We start from the raw sequence: 21881 nt of genomic DNA, 5'->3' as shown, positions 1-21881 counted from the left end.
TTTCTATTCCAAGTGTGGTCTTACCAAGGTGTTATAAAGTGGTATTTATATATTTCAATTCCCAAAATCCCCCAGTCAGCAGTGCTTTACTGAATACACCAATATTGGATGTGTAGCCTCTCTTGGTGAACATAAGGAAGGTATGGATGAGACTCACTGGGTATTTCTTCCAACTAGCTTTGCAACAATAGACCTAGAGACGTACAGTATAACTAAGTTTTTAGTCCTAAAAAACTGACGTACATGATGTGCTGAACAACATTTACATCACTGAAGACACAAAAATCACATTTTCTGAAATCTACTGAAGTGATGTTATCAGTTGTAGTTTCTTAGGCCATCATTTCTATACAGACAACTCTGGAACATGCATGTTAGATTTTTTTTTTTCATTTTTAATTTCCACACTAACAAAAAAAAATCCATTGTAACTTCAATTGACAGATTAGAGATGAATCAAACATTTTTTAAAAAAATTATAAAATGGTAAGGTAGTTTTCAAAAAAACTTTTTTGTTAAAAAAAGTGTAGAAACTATTGCCTAAGTAAGGGAAGGGTCAATTGCATAGAAAATACAGACATGAATAAACTTGAACAGTAGAACAGCTAACCTGGGTGCATGTTAACGTTGGCTTTACAATCAGATGTGACTGGATTCCACCCTTAAGAGGCACAGCTACTCCCATGTCAGCCACTGTGTCTCAGGCCTGCAGACCTCTTGCGGTTTATGTCAAACCCCAGAAATATGCATAATTCAAGAATTTAATTCCTGATTAAAAACATGACAGTTTGTTAGGATATATGATTAAGCAGGCAAAGATACCAGACTGAGGCCAGCTAAGAGAATAATATTCTGTCTAAATTGCCCACACGGCTGACAGTTTCAAATATTGTTTCCTTCCTTCATTGCCTTCTGAACAAATAAATGATCTGAATCCGATGGAAAGGATGAAAAACTTAAGCTGGCTGAGCAACCATCAACACTACCTCTGGCTAACCTTAGAGCTTTGGAACAGGAACTTTTGGCCAAGACTTACTCTTCATCTCAGCAGTCTATTGATGTAGCACAGGGGCCCTGTGCTGAGTTGAGGGGATATGGAGCAGGAGGGCGTCCTATGAACAGTTCCTCTGGAACTTGCCCATCCATGAAGACTGTTGTCTAAGAAAGGTGGACGCCCAGAGGCAATCCACCCAGGATTATTGGTAGCTGCTACTTGCTTCATATTGGCTACTTGCCCATGTGCAAGATGCGTGTATTTTTACCACTGGGTGGCAAAAGAAAAATTGAACATGCTGATGCAATGACAAGGGCCCCCCATATATTTGGGGAAGGGAAGCATGATACAAAATAAGCATCTGAACAAAAACAAAGCATCATCCATATGAAGGTACAAATCCAGGGTGACACAGCACAGATTTAGGCATAACTGAACCTCAATTGACAATTAATAGCCAACTGGCCAAAATTCCCACAGCATTGTTGCTGCTAATCCCAAACTAATGCCATAAAACACAGCCATGCTATCTATAAGCCACACCTCCTCAAAGAGCCAGAGATCTTAAAAGAAAAAAACCCTCACAGCTTGAAATATCAAAGCACTACAAAAAGTAAGCCAAAGACCTAGATAAACCCAATCCAACCCACCCCTAGTCCAGTAAATTCACACTCCTGGACTCTTTTACTTCACAATTCCAAAATTATTATATTATGAAAATCCACAGCACCCCAAAATACTTTAAAGAATTACAACAGAAGCCTCAGCGTTCACAAACCCATGTTTTTTTATGTATTGTTCTGCTTCTGGCCCTTCTGAGAAAAATGGAATTTGTCCAGTCTACCTAAACCCAACCCTTAATGGCAATTCATTCCCTCCCTAACCCAACCCCCTGAGGTAACAAAATCCCTCCCCAATATAATTATTCAAGTACAATTAATTCATATTGACCCACTCCTGCCTCCACTGCATTCATTGCCCCTAAACCTTATCTCTCATTTCATTTCTCCAGCCGCAACTTGTAGCATCCAGCTGAACCAATGTGCTTGGATGAATAGAAGGGTCATTCGCTGGCTAAATCTACAAAAGATAACTAAATAGATCTCAGATGTTAGCCTAGCTTGATGCGCTGCCATTATACTGTATAAACTGAGCACAACAACAGAGAGAAGAATGTACAACTGTATCAGGAAGTCTGACAGGGATACCCCACTTAGAATTGGCAAGAGGATGGAGAAAAACCAGGTTTCTAGAACTGGATAACCACCTCCTTAAAAATCCTCTACCACATTTGCAACAACCATTTCTTTGCAACTAAGAATGATCTGGAAGAATTCCCTGACTCCTACTTGAGGGTTGCCACCTATCAATGTCTGACAGATTTGGCGGTCCTAGCACTATCATATGATAGCTTATGTTGGCTTTGTTCACAAAACATGCTGAAAAGTAAGCCACAAGTGGCAGTGGGGGAGGGGGGCAGTTTAAACCCCATGTGCCAGCTTTTTTTTTTTAAAAAAAAAACAAACCAAAAAAAAAACCTCAGATCTCTGATGGATGGAACCATCTGGAAGTTCTCAATGGTTATACCTTGGCTTTCTTTGACCAGGAAGTCCACGATTTGAAAGTACAGCACCAGACAATTTATGGTGAGTGAAGAACATAGTGAGCTGGTTTTTTTTTTAGGGGGTGCAAATTGGCACACGTGCTCCCTCACTAGCAGAGATTACTTGCTCAGGGCATCATACAAACAGGGCTAGGACTAAGTTGTGCGAAAGACACCAATAGTCTAAGGCCGAGGTGGGGAATTATGGCTCCTTTATGACTTGTGGATTTTAACAATCAGAATTCTGGAGTCCACCAGTCATAAAAATGCCATAGTTCCCCATCACTGGTCTAACCCAATGTAGGATACCAGAGCTAGGTATGCCATCTTTCATTCCTGAAAGCTAAAACAACAAAGATGTCGTGACAGCAACAGGGAAAACTGATGACCAAGTCACCGAATAAACAATAGAACTGGGATTGCTGATTATTATTATTTTTTTTTTTTGGCGTTTCTCACTTCGCTTGATACACCACAACAATTTCAGTACCCTAACTCTTGGTCAAATAGTTCAACAATATATTATTTGGCCCACCCACACCCCTGGTTCAATATAGCTTGAAAAGATTCATTTGGAAGGCAAACATTGTACAGAAGTGTAAAGACACATTTTGATTATCCATTGATCAACTGGAAGATAAAAGTGAGTGTAAACACTTTTGGGAAAAGTTCAAAGCAGGGGTGGGAATATGTGGCCTCCTCATTAGAGGCTGCTGAAGCACAATTTCCCAACAACACCCATGGAGGCTGAGGCAGTTGGGATTTTTAATTCAGCAGCATCTTGAGCAGTGTTTCTCAACTGTGGCAACTTGAAGAAGTGTAGACTTCAATTCCCAGAATTCTGGTTGGGGAATTCTGGAAGCTGAAGTCCACATGTCTTTAAATTGCCGAGATTGAGAAACATTGACCTGGAGTCCCACAGTTGTCCCATCGTTGGGCAAACTATGACATGGATGACTGAGACTCTCCATAGGCATTTAACCATTGATCTGGAGGATCACGTTTCTATTCCTGATCTGAGAATGATAAATATTTCCTGCACATCAATAAATATCAACGTGAAATCCATAATTCAAGATGGATATCAATATGTGGGCATACTTTGTGGGCATATATGCAGACACTCCATCTTTTGCACATAGATCTGCAGTCACAATGTTTATCATTGCACACATGAAAATAAAGAAGTAATGTAGCCAAAAAAGCAAACAACCCCACAATAGTCACATGCAGCCAAATGTCTCAACCGTTATCACAGCTATAATGAGATACAAAGTACTAGGACATGGTAGAAGAGAGTATGATTTGCTGGATTTCCTGGAGATTTCTTTTTTATTTGGCCGAGTCTAAAGACTAAAGAAACCCCAAGGGTGATTCGAGTCAACAGGTTTCCTTAACTTGGCCCCTTCTAAATCGATTAAGAATGCAACTTCCAGAATTCCCAACCAGAATATTATTTGAGAAACCTCCGGAGATCACAAGATTGGGGAAGGCTGAGGTAAAATATAGAAACGGAGAAGAAGCGAGCAATGAAAAAAAATTCTTGTAGAATAAATAGATCAGAAGCCCTTTGCATTCTCTCTTCTCCATTTCTTGACTCAGATCTCCAAGGCAAGTGAAAAGTTATTTTCTATGAGGACAGAATGAAGCAGTAAAGGGAAGGGAATCTTCCAGTCATTTCGTCTCAATCTTGTGATGCCTTCTGTGTTCCACCTGGAGACATGTTGCTTTTATAAAGCATTTTTCTCACCTTCTGTTTGTTTGGACTGGGGACAGACCCATTTAGATTAGAACATGTTTCTATTTAGTGTCCCTCAGAGCATTTCTACAGAAAAACACAGATCTGGCAGAACGAAGGATGGCTTCCAAATTCTCATTTTCCAGCAATACAGTTCCTGTGTAAAAAGTCAGCTCAAAAAGTCCTGTACACATCAATAGTTGCAAATGTTTCCTCTACTTTGATTGTGACCAGATCAGTGACCTGTTGTTGTTGGTTTTTTTTTTTTTAAAAAAAAGATTTACCAGCAGAAATGTAATTTATTCGAAGTTTAATAAGGAGAGAACTTGGTTTTCTCTCAGGATATTGCCAAAATTCAGTTTCTGTTCGAGGAAAGGAAAACATAAAGTATCAAAACTTGTTTGCACGGATCCCTTAGAAAACATCTAATCTGAGGATGCTGGACAAATGCACTGCTCTGACTGCTGGCAGAAGAAATCTGGGATTAATCTTCCAAAAATCAGTATAAACATTTAGCAGTCATTTGCAAGTTGTTGGCAGAGAGAACAAATCACTGCCATCCTTTAACCTTGTTCCCCGTCATTGTTTCAAAACTGTAGAATCTTAATGTCTTCGGACCTCTAAGTCCAAGAGGCTGATTGATTGGAAAAAGCAAGCAAGAAGTACACACTCATCAAAACAAAAAAGTGTGTACCTTTTTTGAAAAAAAGGCACCAAATATGAGCAACAGCATTTGTTTTAAAAATCACAGGTCTGAAAAGGAATCCTAAAACGTTTTCTTTCTTGGTTAGGAAATGGTGGGGGGGGGGAACCTGCCCCTCCTCCACTTGTTCTTGTAAGGAAAAGGTCCTCTTTGAGGAGGAGGAGGCTGAGGATTAAGACATCTTCCAGAAGGTCAGTGAGGCAGTCAAGACCCCTGCAGCAAAGACAGCAATGGTTTGCCAAGTGGGGGTGCCAAAAAAGGAGAGGAGGCCTTCCTGGAAGGGACAAACAACAAAGGGAGCGAGAACAGAAAGACATCTTATGGTGAAACATTACAGCAATACAGATAATCCTCATCTTATGACCTGTGGCTTATGATGGACCTTCAAAAACGTACTGACAACCTGGTTTCGAAGTTCTGACAGCCACAAGTCATGCGACTGCATTTCAGGCAACCGGATCACTTTGATGGCCATTTGAAGTGTTCCTACAGGTATGTGACCGCAAGGCTGAAAATTCTCATTTACTTCCACTTTTGGGCAAAAAGGCCCCATAGCAAACTATCGGTTCATTTGATGACTGTGGTATTCACTTAATGACTGCGCAAATGAAAAAAGGCTGAAAATTGGATTGGCCTTTTTAGGGTCAGGCTCCATTACATTCATAAATTGAGGATTACCTGTACAAGCATCAAGATAAAAACATCATGTTTACAGTTGCCCCATGAAAGCCCACATCACTGCGTTTCTATCTTCACAGTGGTTTTGTGGAGGAGACTGGGCTGAGACAGAGCACCTCCAAAACATCCAGCAATAGTGGTCTTCATTTGTCAAGACCCCCCCACCAGCCAGGGGTGAAATGCTCCCGGTTCGGACCAGATCACCCGATCCGATAGCGATGGAGGTGGGTAGTTCAGAGAACCGGTAGCAAAAATCCCTGCCCCCTCCATTGCTCAGCTGAGCCGCGCAATCATCAGAGGCTTTTTTTTTTTTTAAAAAAAGCATTTTTACTACAACCTCTTTGGCCAAAAAAATGCTTTTAAAAGTAAAAAAAAAAAGAAAAGCCTCTGATGATCGCACAGCTCAGCTGGGATCATCAGAGCTTTTAAAAGCATTTTTTCAACAACCTCTTCCACCGAAGAGGTTATAGAAAAAATGTTTTTAAAAGGAAAAAAAGCCTCTGCCGATCAGGCAAGTCAGCTGGGATCGTCAGAGGCTTTAAAAGCATTTTTTTTACAACCTCTTCAGATGAAGAGGTTGTAGAAAAAATGGTTTTAAAAGTAAAAAAAAAGAAAAAAGTTGGCCATGCCCACGCAGTCATATTACACTCCCCCCACCAAGACATGCCCACAAAACCGGTAATAACAAATTTTACATTTCACCACTGCCCCCACCCCTGTCAGAATCAACCCAACCCCTGAACCACACAGGCTCTCTTTGTTTCCCAGCTACTGTATGGTTATGGGGAAAGAAAGTTTTTAAACAAAAATCCATGACGGCTGAAAATTTTGGGATGGCGTAAACTCAAGAAATGTTCAGGAATTGTTCAGCTGGGAGAAAACACATAAAGGAGGTAGTAAGAAGAGAGGAGCTTTAAGAATACTTCTCACTTCACATTTTTCCTCTTTTTTTGTTATTGTTAAATATAAAAAGGAATTTAATTACTTGACAGCCTCTGTCCCTGAGTGAACTACTAAGATCAATATGACCAGTTCTCACCACATACTAAACCACCATGTGATTTGTCTGGTTTTAACTTAGTCTGTAGGAATTCAGGACCCAGATTGTTGGGGGCAATATGATGACTCTGTAAACTGCTTAGAGAGGGCTGTAAAAGCACTATGAAGCGGTATATAAGGCTAAATGCTATTGCTAATTCAATCATTTTTAAAGCCATAGTATATGGTTTAGTGTACTGTACACACTCAGAACTGTGGATTACTAAAACATAGAGTTTTAATGGGCCAAGCAAACTCATCTCAATATATGCTTGTGCTCAGAATTAACTATACTGCACAAAGCTTTAGTTTGTGGGCCCTGGAATTTTGGTATTAAAAAACTGAAATCTGCTTACATCTTTGATAAAGGTTTTCTAATCTGAAGGAAGTCAATGTAAAGTCCCTGTAAACTCTAAATGACTTTAAATGACATTTACACTGTAAATGAGAGCCAGCTTGGTATAGGGTTTAAGGTGCTGGCCTAGAAACCAGGAGTCTCTGAGTTCTAGTCCCACCTTAGGCAGGAAAGTTGGCTGGGTGACTTTGGGCCAGCCACCAGGAGACTGTGAGTTCTAGTCCTGTTTTAGGCATGAAAGCTGACTCGGTGAATTTGTGCAATCACTTTCTCTCAGCCCAACCCATCTCAAAAGGTTGTTGTGGGGAAAATAGGAGGAGGAAGTAGTATTATGTATATTTGCCACCTTGAGTTACTTATAAAGTAATAAAGCTGGGATAAAAAAAATCTAGTAAGTAAACTCACCCATCCTCCCTGGGCTTGGATCCAGGACAGGACATGTTCCTGGATATATTCCATAGTCCAGCTGATGACAGTCCTTAGGAGCTCTGGTAATTTACTGCACACTACCTGTTGAAAAATGACAAAACCGAGAAAGAAAAAAAAGTTAGTTATTAAAAACAGCCAAGATGGGGAGATGTCCATGAAAAAGGAAGCCAGAAATGAACAGCAACTGGGAAGGGTGTATGAAAAAGGGGAAGACTAGAAATGACATACTTACTTTTAGGACCAACTTGCATGCAAAATAAAACAATGCCACCACACGGCCCCAGTTAAAAGCACCGTCCGAGAACATCTCAGCAGCCACTCGAAAGAAAACTTCCTTGGGGGGATACATCTGAACTTGTTCTATCATCCTGTAGGGTGCAGCAAAAAAAAAAACCCCAACAGTCTAAATTAGAGACAGTCAAATATTGGGATAAGCTCAGTGAACCTAATACAATGCAGTTTTTTAAAATGATCCATGCAGAGTTAAATTTTGGCCACCTCTAAAGCTAAGCTCTTTGAAGTCATTTGTAAAAAATTCACTAGATCTGGAAGCAGAGTGAGAGAGTTGTCAAGCTGAACAGAAATAGGCAGCTTTTATTTATTTATTCATTTATTTGTAACCTGCCTTCATTATTTTCACAAATAACTCAAAGCAGTGAACATATCCAAAACACCATCCTCCTCTTATTTTCCCCACATGAACCCTGTGCTGTGGGTTGGGCTAAGAGAGAGTGACTGGGCCAAAGTCACCCAGCCGGCTTTCATGGCTAAGACGGAACTTGAATTCATAGTTTCCTGCTTTCTAACCTGGTGCCTTAGCCACTAGACCAAACTGGCTCTCTTTTGCCATCTCGCTTTTGCCACCCAGACACCTTCCTAAAGTACTGGGACTACAATTCACTTCCAATAAAAGCTCTGTATGTGAAGAATCAGGTAGATTACAAATTGCATTATCCAATTAAGTCAAATTTCCTCTAAGGAACTCCCAGGCTCACTTAGCATCAAATTGGCAATATTAAATAGATACATACTATTCCTAGTTCTGGTACCTCTGCCTTGCAACACTCAATCCAGAGCAATTCACATGGCATTAGTTTTGGCTTGGGGGCTCCTACCAAAAATTATTAATATAATTATTTTAAAAATTGTCCAAGCATATCTGTACTCTGTATAGGATTTGTTCAGACTACAATGTTCTGTAACAATTTACACAGCATTTAGAGACTTCCGGTTGGCACCGCAGGCTTCGTGGACGGTTTCCTCAGACCGCCAGCCCTGTGTCTTCGTAAAAGCCGCTTTGACAGCGTAAATTGGCTGTCTGGCGGCTGAAAAACCTCCCCTTCGGGAAAAGAAGGAGAGGAGAGCCGGTGGGTGAGATTAGAGCTCCCCAAAAGTCCTCTGGAATATTTCCAGGGGCTTGGAGGGTGAGAGCTCCCCAGTCAGTCCGCCAAGAAGCTCCGAAGCCGGGATGACCTGCGAAAGCAGAGCGAGAAGCCGCGATCCGATCCTGAGTGAGTGACTGATTACGAGCACAGGCAGAGCGGAAACAGGAGAACAAGCTTTAAAAGTACAGAACTTAACTCCGGAGTTACTTTGTTTCAAACTGAATTTCATTGAGCTGGAGGCTGAAGATGGCGTCTTTGTTATGGTTTTGAAAGTGAAAGCCAGAAACGAAAGTGCTTATTGAGAACTTTGCACTGGGAGAGTGGATTAGCTGCTTATTAACTGCTGGAAAGTGAGAGCTTGTGGAGAAAAAAAAACTATCTTGCCTGATAAATTAGAGACTATAAATTACAAACATTTTATAGTTTTTTAAGGGACTTTGTCGCTTTGGGGAAAAAAAAGAGAAAAAAATATCTTTTTAAAAGGGGGGGGGGGAAAGGCTTCTAAACAAGTGAAACCAGGAGTTGTTAAAGGAGGGGGAGGTTCTCCAGTTGTGTCAGTGGTGACACAGAAAGCACAACTTCCGGCTGATTCACAGAGTCAGGAGGCTGCTCTCAATGATTTTAAAGAGTTTATGAAAGAAGCCATGAATAATCAAGCAACAGCAATAAAAGAAGCTATGAATAATCAAGCCACAGCAATGAATAATTTAACAGTACTTGTGGAAGGGAAATTAAAGAAAGTTGTGGAGGATATAAGATCAATTAAAGAAGTGGTTGCAGAAAAACACGATGAAATAAGAGATGATATTGTTTATGCTGTTATCAGGATTGTCAAAACTTGTTATCCAGTTTGATGGGAAAGTGGAAGGAATTAATGAAGCCAATTTAAATTTGGATAGCAAAATGGGAGATGTAATGACCAAAACAGAGAAATTGGATGATGAACTGGTAATCTTACAATACCGATCCATGGAATTTGCTTTGAGATTGAGAGGCCTGAAAGAAAACAGCAAAGAAAATTTAAAAGATATTTGTGCCGATGCTATTGCAGAGATAATTAAAGAAAGACCAGAAGATGTGGCAAGCCAAATTGATAAAATTTACAGGGTTAACTCCTGGCTGGCAAGACAAAGACAGCTGCCAAGAGATGTGGTGATTTATTTTACAACCAGGAGGATCAGAAATGATATTTTACAAGCTTCCTACAAGAATAAAGTTCAGGTGGCTGGGCAAGAGGTGGTAGTTTTGAAAGAGATTCCTCCAAAGATGCTGAGAAGTAGAAAAGACTTTGGCTTTTTGATAAATGAGCTGAGAAATCAACAAGTGGCATTCAGATGGGACGTTCCAACTGGTCTAAGAGTGACTTATAATGGAGAAAGATACCGGTTAAACACAGTCTGGAAGGCGAAAGATTTTTATGTAAATGTTTTAAAGGCTGGATACCCACCCTCACCAGGTGGGGGAAGGAAGAAAATGGAGATGATACAACAAGAAAACGATGGAAAGGAGATACAAACTTATGCGGAGGTTGCAGCTGGAGGAATTATCATGGAAGAAGATTTGGATCTTGGGGGTTTACCCCAACCTTGGAACCACCTAAGAAGGGAGAGCCGAAAGCACAACGACTGACCCGATCAACTTATAAACTTCAAGAACCCCAGACATGCAATAGAAAATATAAGTATAGAGCAAAAAATAGAGGTGATTACTTATAAAGAGCTTCTTCTTTTGGAAAGGGGTAAGTTGCAACTGAAATCTTTAGATGAATTAAAAGAAGAAGGGATAATTTATACTTGGTTTCAGTATGGTCAGCTTCAAGCTAGATGGAGGGAAGATCAAAAAAATGGTGTTATGCAAAATTAGGAAAATCTGGTGAAACAGATTAGAGATCAAAGTCAGATGCATATTAAAAGGTTGTATAATGCATTATTGGAAATAGATTCCGAAACGGAATTGGTTAAGGATTGTATGATAAAATGGGCACAAAATTTTCAGGAACCAGTGATGATGGAAACATGGGAAAAGATTTGGGTCAGAAATGTTAAATTTACGCAAGCACAAAATTTGAGAGAGAATTTTTATAAAATGTTTTATAGATGGCACTTAGATCCTAAAAAATTATCATGTATGTACTCGAATTTGCAAGCTATGCTGGAGATGTGAATGTAATGTATTATCATATATGGTGGACCTGTAAGAAAATCAAGGCATTTTGGATAAAAATTTGGTGGGTGATGTAGAATATTCTGAAAAGAAGGTTGAAATTTACTCCTCAATTGTTCCTGTTGGGTATAACGACGGATTGTACAGTATCAGAGACTAATTTGATTTTGAACTTAATATCAGCAGCTAGGCTGTTGGTAGTGCAATATTGGAAGAAGGACTCTTTGCCTACTATTGAAGAGTGGATACTGAAAGTAACGAACTTAGCAGAAATGGCGAAAATCTCAGCATACCTGAAGGACTATACACAAGAAAGAGACATATCGGAATGGAGAAGATGGATTGATTATATTCGAAATAAGTATCAGAAAAGAAAATATCAAATAGCTTATGAATGAACGTTAAGTATTAGAAGTATTATGTTATCTATAGTGGAGTTAAGGTTTCAGGGGGGGAGTTAATAGTCTAAGGATAAGTAGGTTAATCTAGTTTATGATTGTTAAATGAAATACCTTGTATTTTGCTCTGGGAAGTCTGGGGGGGAGGGTGGGATGAGGGGAGGGAAAGGGTGGGGGGAACATGGGGGGGAAAATTATTTTTTTTTCTGTAAAACTTTTCAATTAAAAAAAAAACAATTTACATAGCATTTGAACAACTGATATAGCCAATTATATAGTATTTAATTTTTACTGTGTAATGCTCTGCAAACTGCAGTACTTAAATATAAATAAAACTGATTGATTGATTTAATCAGTTCAGGATTACACAGAGGTGTCAAACGGATTAACAGCAGACAGAAAAGCAATAACTATATGAATGCAAAGCTTACTTCTATTAGGCAGAAGACTAATAGCAGCTATATATCTGAACTTTGGGGATTTTATACGACAGGTATTCCTTGACTTATGACTTAGCAACTGTTCGAAGCTATACTGTCCTCCAAAAGGTACTTATGACCTGGATTTCAAAGTTCCAATGGCAGCACAGACACACCCAGGAGCCATATGATTATATTTTGGGCGCTTGGTAACTGGCTCACATTTATGACTATTTGCAGCTTCCTATGGTCATGTGACCATGATTTACTCTGTGTGTGCGGCGCGCACATGTGCATTTTGCTGGAGAGGGAGGGAGAGGGAGAGAGAGAGACAATATAACTTTATTGTCACTTTCAATGTATACTAATCGGCATACATTAAAATGAAATTTTGTTGCATACAGTTCTCAAAAGGTAACCACCTCCAATATTTTACTTCCAGTTTCTGGCAAAATCTGCCCATTATGGATAATGTATCTAATAATTTTAAAAAATGGACAATGGGCTGCTACTACTACTACAAAATATATCATAAAATTGGGTCGGCCAGATGGGTGCCTCAATTTATGATGTACAATGGAAATTCTGGGGCTCTACTGCATTGTAAGTCAAAGTCAAAGAGCCTGGTGGCTCAGCAGACTAAAAGCATTGTGATTAACACCAGCTGCCTGCAATTACTGCAGGTTCGAATCTCGCCAGGCTCAAGGTTGACTCAGCCTTCCATCCTTTCTAAGGTAGGTTAAATGAGGACCCAGATTGTGGGGGCAATAAGCTGACTTTGTATAAATATACAAAAGTAAGAAGGCTATTGCTTAACGCATTGTAAGCCGCCCTGAGTCTCCGGAGAAGGGCGGCATATAAATCAAATTAAAAAAAAAAAAAGTTCTCTCTCCCCCACAACCAACTGTTATTGTTTAGAAGTGTTCATGAATAATGGGACTGCAAATAACAATTTAGATCTTCTAAAAAAGAAATAATGGCTATAGTGGTGGTGCAACAAACACTGAAATTTGATCACGTTACCTCTGCAGCTCCGTGTTTCCATCCAGCTCATCTCCAATCCGGCGCAGGCAGTCACTTAGTGATTTGGTATTGGAGTTACAAGCCTGAGCCTCTGGATTGTTAAGCTCTGCCATGGTCACCTCAATGCGTTCCGAATCTCCACAGCACTGTACCCGATCCCTGATAAAGCTGAAACAGGATCCCAATAAGATAAAATAAATCATACGAGAATTTTCAGCCCGAGATCTCAACCAGCTCTGTCACGGCAGGTCTTTGCAGAAGAATCAACAGCTCAAAGTTTTGGCTTAGTTCGTCCAAGAGGGGAACTATATTAGTGGCAAAATCCAAACTTTTTTACTACTGGTTCTGTGGGCGTGGCTTGACGGGCATGGCGTGGCTTGGTGGACGTGGCAGGGGAAGGATACTGCAAAATCTCCAATCCCACCCCACTCCTGGGAGGATACTGCAAAATCTCCATTCCCACCCCACTCCTGGGGGAAGGATACTGCAAAATCTCCATTCCTACCCTACTCTGGGGCCAGCTAGAGGTGGTATTTGCCAGTTCTCCGAACTGCTCAAAATTTCCGCTACCAGTTCTCCAGAACCTGTCAGAACCTGCTGGATTTCACCCCTGAACTATATGCCTCTAGAATACCGTGTTTCCCCGAAAATAAGACAGGGTCTTATTTTCTTTTGACCCCCCCAAATAAGGACTTGGCCTTATTATCGGGGGGGGGGAGGTGTTCCTTATTATTTTGGGGGTGCAGGAGGCAGTAAGCGTGGGACTGGATGTCCTGTTGCTGTCGTCGCCTCCCCTCCCCATTCTTCGCATTGGCCACTGCCCTGACGTGTTCCGCCACCGCTGCTTCCTCGTGGAGCAGGACTCTGCAAGGCTTGTGCCGTTGCATGCATGAACTGCAGCACTGCCACGAGCTTCATCATACCGGCACAGCTGGTGTTCTGCTGCTTGCGGCTGTGCCAGTATGTCAAACCTCGCGGCTGTACTGCAGTTCCTGCATGCAACGGCACAAGCCTTGCAGAGTCCTGCTCTACGAGGCGGCAGCGGCGGCGCGACGAGTATCACAAAGGCTCGTTTCTGGCAGGTGAGATGGGGGAGAAGCGAGACACTTCTTGCCCACCTCAGCTACCACCCCCAAATTGCACCCTAAAGGGGGCGGGTTGCTAAGCAAGGGGCAGGAGTCCCGTCATGCCCCGCGGGGCGAGTGGGGCACGTAGTTGGTGATGGGGGGACTTATTTTGTGGGGGTGGCATATATTATCACATGTCCTGAAAAGTCCGATTGGCCTTATTTTCAGGACACGTCTTATTTTCAGGGAAACACGGTAGTACCTCTCAATCTTAGCTTCTCAACCTTAGCAACATCAACTCCCAGAATTCCACAGCTCTTTAATCTCATCAAGGCTGAGGAACCCTGGTCTAGATATTTGCTGAAGATATAGAACTCACCTTTTGAGAAGAATGGTTCCTGTCTGAAGGATTTGATCTGAACTTGTGCCTGAAAGGGACAAAAGCACATGAGCTATGAGGAGAAGAAAAGGTCTCTAGGATCAAAAGAGTCAAGTTAATTAAGATCTAAGCTCTGCCCAGCTCAACATCCTGCTTCACATCATTGAACTACAGGTAGTTCTTGATTTACAATTATTTTTGTTTAATGACTATTCAAAATCAGAATGGAACGATAAAAAAGTGACTTGTGACCAGTTCTCAGACTTATGACCGTTGCAGCCTCCCCACAATCACACGATCAAACTTCAGGTGCTTGGGAACCGGTGTACATTTAAGATGGTTGCAGGGTCCTGGGATTGTCATGTGCTTCCTAGGCAGCTTCAGACAAGCAAAGTCAATGGGGGAAGTCACATTCACTTAATGACTGCCCAATTCACTTAACAACTATAATGATTTGCTTAACAACCACAACAAAAAGGTCATAAAATGAAACATAACTCACTTAACAACTGCCTCATTTAATAATGGAAATTCTGGGCTCAACTGCGGTTGAGGACTCCTTGTACCGGAATCCCACTCCCAGGATATAAAGAATTTCCATTCTCTATGACTCATCTAATCCCTATTACGGTCTGTCATCACATCTTGCTCAGCAAATGGCAGAAATCAATTGACTGCACTATGGGCCACGTGCCGTTATTATATGTTTATATGTTTTGTTATGACATGCCTAATAAATGGCAACAGCTTGAGTTGTTTAACAAGATAAGCCAAAACAAACCTAATATTAGGGAGGACCGGGGAAAAATTCAAAAAGACTTAGGCTAGAATAGCAGGCAAGAACAAGTAGATTAAAAATAAGTACAGGTAGTCCTCGACTTACGAACATTTGAGCCCAAAACATATCTTGCTAAGTGAGACAGTTGTTACGACAGTTATTAAGTGAATCAGTACAATTGTTAAGTTAGTTAACACAGTTATTAAATGAATCTGGCTTCCCCATTGACTTTGCTTGTCAGAAGGTCACAAAAAGAGATTTCATGACTCTAGGACATTGCAACCATCATAAATACGAGCCAATTGCTAAGCATCTGAATTGTGATCATGTGACCATGGGGATGCTGCAATGGTCGTAAGTATGAAAAAGAGTCATAAGTCACTTTTTCAGTGCCCTTTGGACGGTCACTAAATGAACTGTAGTAAGCCATGGTCTACCTATAGGGGGAAAGGTAACTAGGTAAGGAAAACGAGAGACGTGTGTACAAGATAGGATAAATCTGGTTCAGAAGCGGCACTTGTAAGAAGTACTTAGATGTACTAATGAATCACAAGCTCAACCTATTCCAATAGGGCAGGGGTGGACAATGATGGCCCCTTTACGACTTGTGGACTTCATTTCCCAGAATTCCTGTGCCAGCATGGTTGGCTCAGGAATTCTGGGAAATGAAGTCCACAAGTCGTAAAGGGGCCATAATTGCCCACCCCTGCAATAGGGTAATGCAACTGAAAAGAAGGCCAACAATCTCTTGAAGAGCTTCAACAATCTCTTGAAGAGCTTCAAGAGGAGCGTAGAGTCCAGATCACAGGAAGTAATTGTCCTTTCTGCTCTGCCTTGGTCAGGCCTCAGAGTATTGTGCTGAGTGCTACACTTGATAAACAGAAACAAGTCTAGAGAAGAACTATCAGGATGATGAAAGATCTGGAAAACAAATTAATCCTATGAGGAATGGTTAAAAGAACTAAGCATGTTTAGGTTGGAGAAGAAAAGATTGAGAACGGGCATGATAGCCATCTTTAAATATCTGAAGGGTTGTCATACCTTTCCAAAATGACCGAAGGGTTGTTGTAGAGCAGGGGTGTCAAACTCAATTTCATTGAGGGCCACATCAGGGTTGTGTTTGATCTTCGGGGGCGGGGGGGCTGGGGTTGTGTGGCCAGGGGGGGTGGCCAGCTCAACGTCAACTCGTGTTGGGAGTGCCTGTGGTGGCCCGAGCGCTCTGCCAGCAGAAATTGGAGCATAACCCACCCAAGCTCTGTTTTCGCTGGAAGAGGCACCACAGGCCGGTCTTTGCTGTTTCTAGGGTGGCCCCACGGGCCAGATCTAAATACCCTGTGGGCGGGATCTGGCCCACAGGCCTTGAGTTTGACACTCCTGTTGTAGAGGGTTAGGGTTAGGACGATTCTCCCTTGCTCTGGAGGGTAAAGCAAAGCTAATGGGATGAATCTTCCAGGGATGTAGATACAGATTAGACATTAGGAAGAACCTGAGAGTAAGAGCTTCTGGTCAATGGAACAGGTTATGCATTACATAGAGTGGTTTCTTAATCTTCCCTGGTGGTTTTCATCTACCGGACATGGGGTAGTGGATCTTGCAGTGTCCAAGGGGATGGAACTGATGACTGATGAATCGAAACTAAGGGAATGATGAACAGAAACTAAAAAACAAACTTACGGAGTAGCATGTGAACCTTTGTACACTCTTACTCATGTCAACATGGTTGACTCATCTTTTAATCGAGAAACCCCTTTACCACAGCCCGAAATTTACCCGTTGCAAATGTCAATAAAAGTTGATAAAGAAAATCAAATTCTTCCTTCATCAGTTCTAACAAATAAGCCAATTTCCTTTTTCATTTCTTTGACGTGCCACCCATTTCCTTTCAAGACAGTCTCATCATGACTAATTATTTACCTAGCAGCATATTCCATGTGATCGTTTCAAGTATCAGTTCATTATTTTTGGTCTCTCCATAGAACTAATAAAGAGACCAAGGATCTAAAACACTCAGCCAGAAATAATTCATCTCTAACTTCAACATTCTTCTACCTGGCTCACACAGATGTCAGGGTGACCGGAAGACGGCAAAGCTGCCTTCCAGCCATAATGTAAAAATGGTTTGACTTAAGAGTTTCTTAGAGCTTTATGCAGAGCTTTATCCTTGATTTAGCCTGGAATTATGGTTGCAAATCATGCTGTTTGCTGGTGACCATGGCCAATTTTACAACCTTTTTTGCACCAATCATTAAGTGAATTACCATGATTGTTACGTGAGTCTGGAAAATTGAAAGTAAATGGTGGTTTCTGTCAAAAAAACACATTAAATCGTAGTCATGTGACCACGGGACACTGCAAATGGATGTTGATGAGGGCCAGTTACTGAGCACTCAAAATATGATTACATGACCATGCTGGGGGAGGGGGGGAGAGATGGCCATTGGAATTTTGAATTGTAAGTAGCCCCAGGGAGGTCCATCATAATTCAGAACAGTCACTAAGCGGCCAATTGTTAAGTTGAGGCCTACTTGTACATATATTTATTATTAATTTGTATGAGAAAATGCCTTTGTTGTTAGAGCAACGTGAAACCAAAACCTGTTTTTAAAATATGCTCCGCATGGCTAAAGTAGATATATAAGTTAGCAGTGATGCCAGGTTCACAAAAAGTTCAGAACTTACTTAGCCATTTTTTCCCTTAACATTTGTTTGTATTCTTGAGTCTTTGCACATACATGTTCCTACCTCCCATGTTTTCTATTCTGTCAACACTTCCCCATGATCAGCAAAGAATCTGATCTAGAAAGAATCTTTGCCTGACAGAGTAATACATCCTTGCCTCCCATTCACCCCGCAAAAATGCGCCAATTAAAAATGTATGTTTTACACCGGAGTAAAACTGAATTTTTCTGAAATTTCAATACAATCTCTAGTGCCTGGATCCTCATAAAACATGCTGCAGGTTATGTCTTCCTGTTTTTTTTTCACATTTATACCTTGTGCCTTTTTCAACCCTCCTGATCTAAATTTAGATTGTAAGTTGCTAACAAGCAGAGACTTGTCCTTTACGTAATGATCACTAACTTGATTTTGATAAAGTAATGAGACAGATTTACGAAAGGCACATCTGATAAGATGATTATCAACCAGAGAGCCAAAAAGAACTACTTCCAGAGGCAATATTCCTCTGAACAATAATCTAGCAGTGTTTGTGAATTTTGACAACTTTTAAGATGTGTGGACTTCAACTCCCAGAATTCCCTAAGCAACATCCTCTGGCTCCTAAGTAGTTTTTAGATTTCTGTTTTATTTTCCTGTGGCCAAAAAAAATAAAAAATGAATTAGAAATACTATTATTTAATCTGATTAAGCATGGCCTTTAAAGAATTAATTAGGTATTTAATACATGTTAGCACCAATACCTATAGTAAAGACCATTCATTTATTTACATGGCTGCCCATCTCTCAACAGAGATTCTGGGCAGCTAACAGAATTAAAAGTCAAAAGAAACAAACCCGTAACAAAAAAAAATTCAATATAGGTTATAACAAAAAATAAATAAAAAACACAAAGGGCCACAGCAAGAACTACAACACCCATCTCAATGGCTAGGGAAAAACAAACCCAATTCATATATCAGTTTTGGTGAAATGAATTTTATTGTAAAAAAAATACAGTGGCAAATTATTTGATACATTTCTAAAATTTAGTTCAATATCATTTTTGCTGGTTTTGATTTCTGCCTACCAAAGGATCCCTGTTGTTTTGCCTAAAAATGGAGAATATTTTTTCTCTTTATTTTCTCAAATTTGGAAACATAGGCAGAAATAAACAAATACAGGTCAAGTACTAAACTATAAGATCTAAATTAACAGAACTACCACCAAAGTATATTATCAAATCATCTTAACAGGCAATCAAGATGGATTAACTGTTTTTCTTAAAAATGAGGATCTTAGTTAAATCACATTTTAAAATGTTATTGAGATCTTATTTAATTCAAACACATCAATATGAATATTCATTTGAACTTTGAATTATATTTTATCAGCATATTGGTTAATGGTAACCAATTAATTGACCTTGTTTGACAAGACACACCATTTTCTTATGTCTCTTTGTAAAACTGAGAAGACAAAGATGGAGGGAGGGGAAATGGAAGAGACTTGGACAAGAGGAAGAAGGGGTGGTGGGCGTACAGTTTCTTAAAATAAATTTCTGAGTTCTGCTGGAGAAAATGTAGGAATTAAATCCTATTGAGACAGCACACCAGAGTCACTTGAGAATAATTTTTGAATCTCCAGATAAGGCAACCATGTGTATCAAATGCCAAAGTAATTCTATTTTTCAGAAACTGAATCAAAAAGTACCAAAGTACTGAAAAATATATTTCTATATCAAAGTACAAGAAAGTAATTATTCTTAAACTAGTGTTTTAAATCAAATCTATCATCCTTTAAACATATTAAATCTTCACTCCAAAAGATCTATGTGAAAAGCAAAACCGAAGCTGAACATTTGTAACTTATGGTTATGAGATGGACACTTATCAAGAGCAAAGTCCCATTACTATTAAAAAGCATTGCACAGCTATTCCATCTTTCTCTTTATTACTGGATATTATTTGTGTATGTGTTGTGTGTGAGAGAGGGAGGGAGGGACATAAATAACAGTTTTAAAAAATGGATGTATTACAGTTGGAATAAATTTGGAGCACTTGCACATTCAACTTAAGAAACGGAAAGCTTAGCCCAATAAAATCCTCATCTAGAAACACCTGAAATATAGCTTCACTACAATACCATTTTTTTGCTTTCCCTCATTTCATTTGTTAAGAATTCAAAAGTTTCCGTGCCGATTTTGTGACATTTTAATTAACTTCCTGAAGACACTGCCCTTATATAGATTTTCAGTTTCTACTTTGATGCTATGCTAGCATCCATCGCCATCTCACGTTTCAATGTTCTGTTGTGGCTTTGATTTTCGGGAACTTATTGTGCTCCTTTGTGCACCAGCCACTTGAAATATAGTGACTATAACAATTTTAACAAGAAAAGACCGTGCAAAGAACCTTTTCAAACACTTCCAACTCGGTTGCAGCACCTGAAATCTGCCCTGGCATCGCCCACTCCCACCCAGAGGTTTGAATACTGACAACTCTGCTGTCTTTGAAACGGGCTTTTCCCCAAATCTTGCAATAATTTGGATTTATTCTTGGTAATACATCTATTTCTATATCTTCCTCCTTCTCCTCCATGGGGTGGAGGTGTGTGTATTGATGTACTGTGATTTTGTTTTCAATTTGAATCAGAGTTGCTTTCCAGTCGGGTGGCTTTAGGAATCTAAATAGTCAATTGACAGATTCTCATCGGAATTGTTAATGCATTGTGGCTTTGTTTTTAATTTGAATTCAAAGTTGCTCTCGAGTGGGGTGGCTCTAGAAATCTAAATCATCAATAAGCAGATCCTCATCGGAATCCGGGCTCAGCATCTTTGGAGCGCTAAATAAAACTCTCCTGCTAGCTAGGTTTCCCCTATTGTCGTTTCAAAAATCCTTAATTCTGATTTAGTCACCCTCAAGCAAGAATAAAGCCTCCCATAGATGAAAAGCACCCCGAGGAGGAAGCAGCAGAAGCCCAAAGGCAGCCGAGGGTTTTTGTTTTTTGTTTTGCCCGCCACTTGAACCTACCTGGCAGGGTTGTCGCACGGACACAAACAAAACATGCCCACGGCCCTGCCCTTCTACAACCCTCCGACAAGCAGAGGCAATGGGGGGACTCGCTGGGTGGAGACGGCGACTGTCGGGAGTCGGTCTCCTTAGGAAGGCGCTAGGCTGGAGAGGAGCAGCATCAAGGCGCTCAGGCTAAAGGGCGAAGGGAGCCATGGAAATCTTCATGCCCGGGCATGCCCTCGTCTTCGGAGAGGCAGCTCGCGCGTGTTTTGGCGTTCAGCCTCCGACAGGCTGCCCCGGCAGCCGCGCCCCGCCTTCCCTGCTCCCGGAGCCCCGGCACGCTCACCCTCCATGCGAGGCGGGAGCTCCCGCTCCCTCCCGGGACCCGCCGCTGCCGCCGCCATCGCTCCACTCTACTCAGCTGTGCCCGACTCAAGGCGGCAACCCGCTTTATAGAGTCACGTGATCCAGCGGCCGGCAGGGGGACAGGAGGAATAATAATAATAAAAAAAAAAAAGTGAGAGAGAGGAGAGGGGGGGGAAGAAAAGCAGCGCGGAGAATGGGAGAGGGTCATTGCCGGTCACGTGACGATGCAGCGGCACCCGAGAGAGGGAGAGGCGGGCTGAAGCCATGACATCCTCTTCTCTGGTTGCCGGCTTGAAGAGCAGAGGAGGGAAAGTGTGGGGGGGGGGAGGGAGGCTGGGCGGGTAAATGCCACCGCGGAAAGTTCCGTCAGCTCATGCGCAAAACTGTTTTCGTAGCAAATGCATGTAAGGGCATAATCTCCACCCACCCAGTCCACGACTTTGCGGGTCACGTGACCCCGGTGCCGTCGTTCCTTTCTAAAAGAAGGGGGCGAAAGTAAAGCGATCGTGCGATGCGAAGTAAGGGATTGTGCGAGGCGGAGGAGGCCCCGCCCCGTTCGAAGAAAGACTTTTTAATCCCCCGGCACTGCCGATAGGGGGCAGCAAAATGAACTTCAATTTTAAAAATGTTAGATTTGCTTCTTGGGTAAACGTCCAAGGTTGGACTAAAATGGCTAAAAACTAACCAGGCGGGATT

General features: G+C 41.1%; 1 protein-coding gene across 2 annotated transcripts; it reads right to left on the bottom strand.

The window, feature by feature from the left end:
* Positions 1 to 374: 374 nt before the first annotated feature.
* LOC117669122 (apoptosis regulator BAX-like) lies at positions 375 to 21501 on the bottom strand. Of its 2 annotated transcripts, none has more exons than XM_034423298.3 (6): positions 21166 to 21501; positions 14373 to 14421; positions 12927 to 13094; positions 7771 to 7906; positions 7515 to 7619; positions 375 to 5312 (listed from the first exon to the last, which is right to left on the bottom strand). In XM_034423298.3, exons 1-6 carry the CDS (start codon positions 21221 to 21223, stop codon positions 5211 to 5213), a joined length of 618 nt encoding a protein of 205 aa, XP_034279189.1. In that variant the 5' UTR covers positions 21224 to 21501; the 3' UTR covers positions 375 to 5210. The 2 variants fall into 2 exon arrangements, with proteins under 2 accessions (XP_034279189.1, XP_034279190.1); XM_034423299.3 differs by having other exon boundaries at positions 20838 to 21460.
* Between the last annotated feature and the right edge of the window lie 380 nt (positions 21502 to 21881).

This window comes from Pantherophis guttatus, chromosome 4 (genome assembly GCF_059756535.1).
Source record: "Pantherophis guttatus breed Tessera chromosome 4, ASM5975653v1, whole genome shotgun sequence".
In the NCBI taxonomy this organism is placed as follows: domain Eukaryota; kingdom Metazoa; phylum Chordata; class Lepidosauria; order Squamata; family Colubridae; genus Pantherophis; species Pantherophis guttatus.
This window is presented reverse-complemented; position numbering and strand designations above follow the sequence as displayed.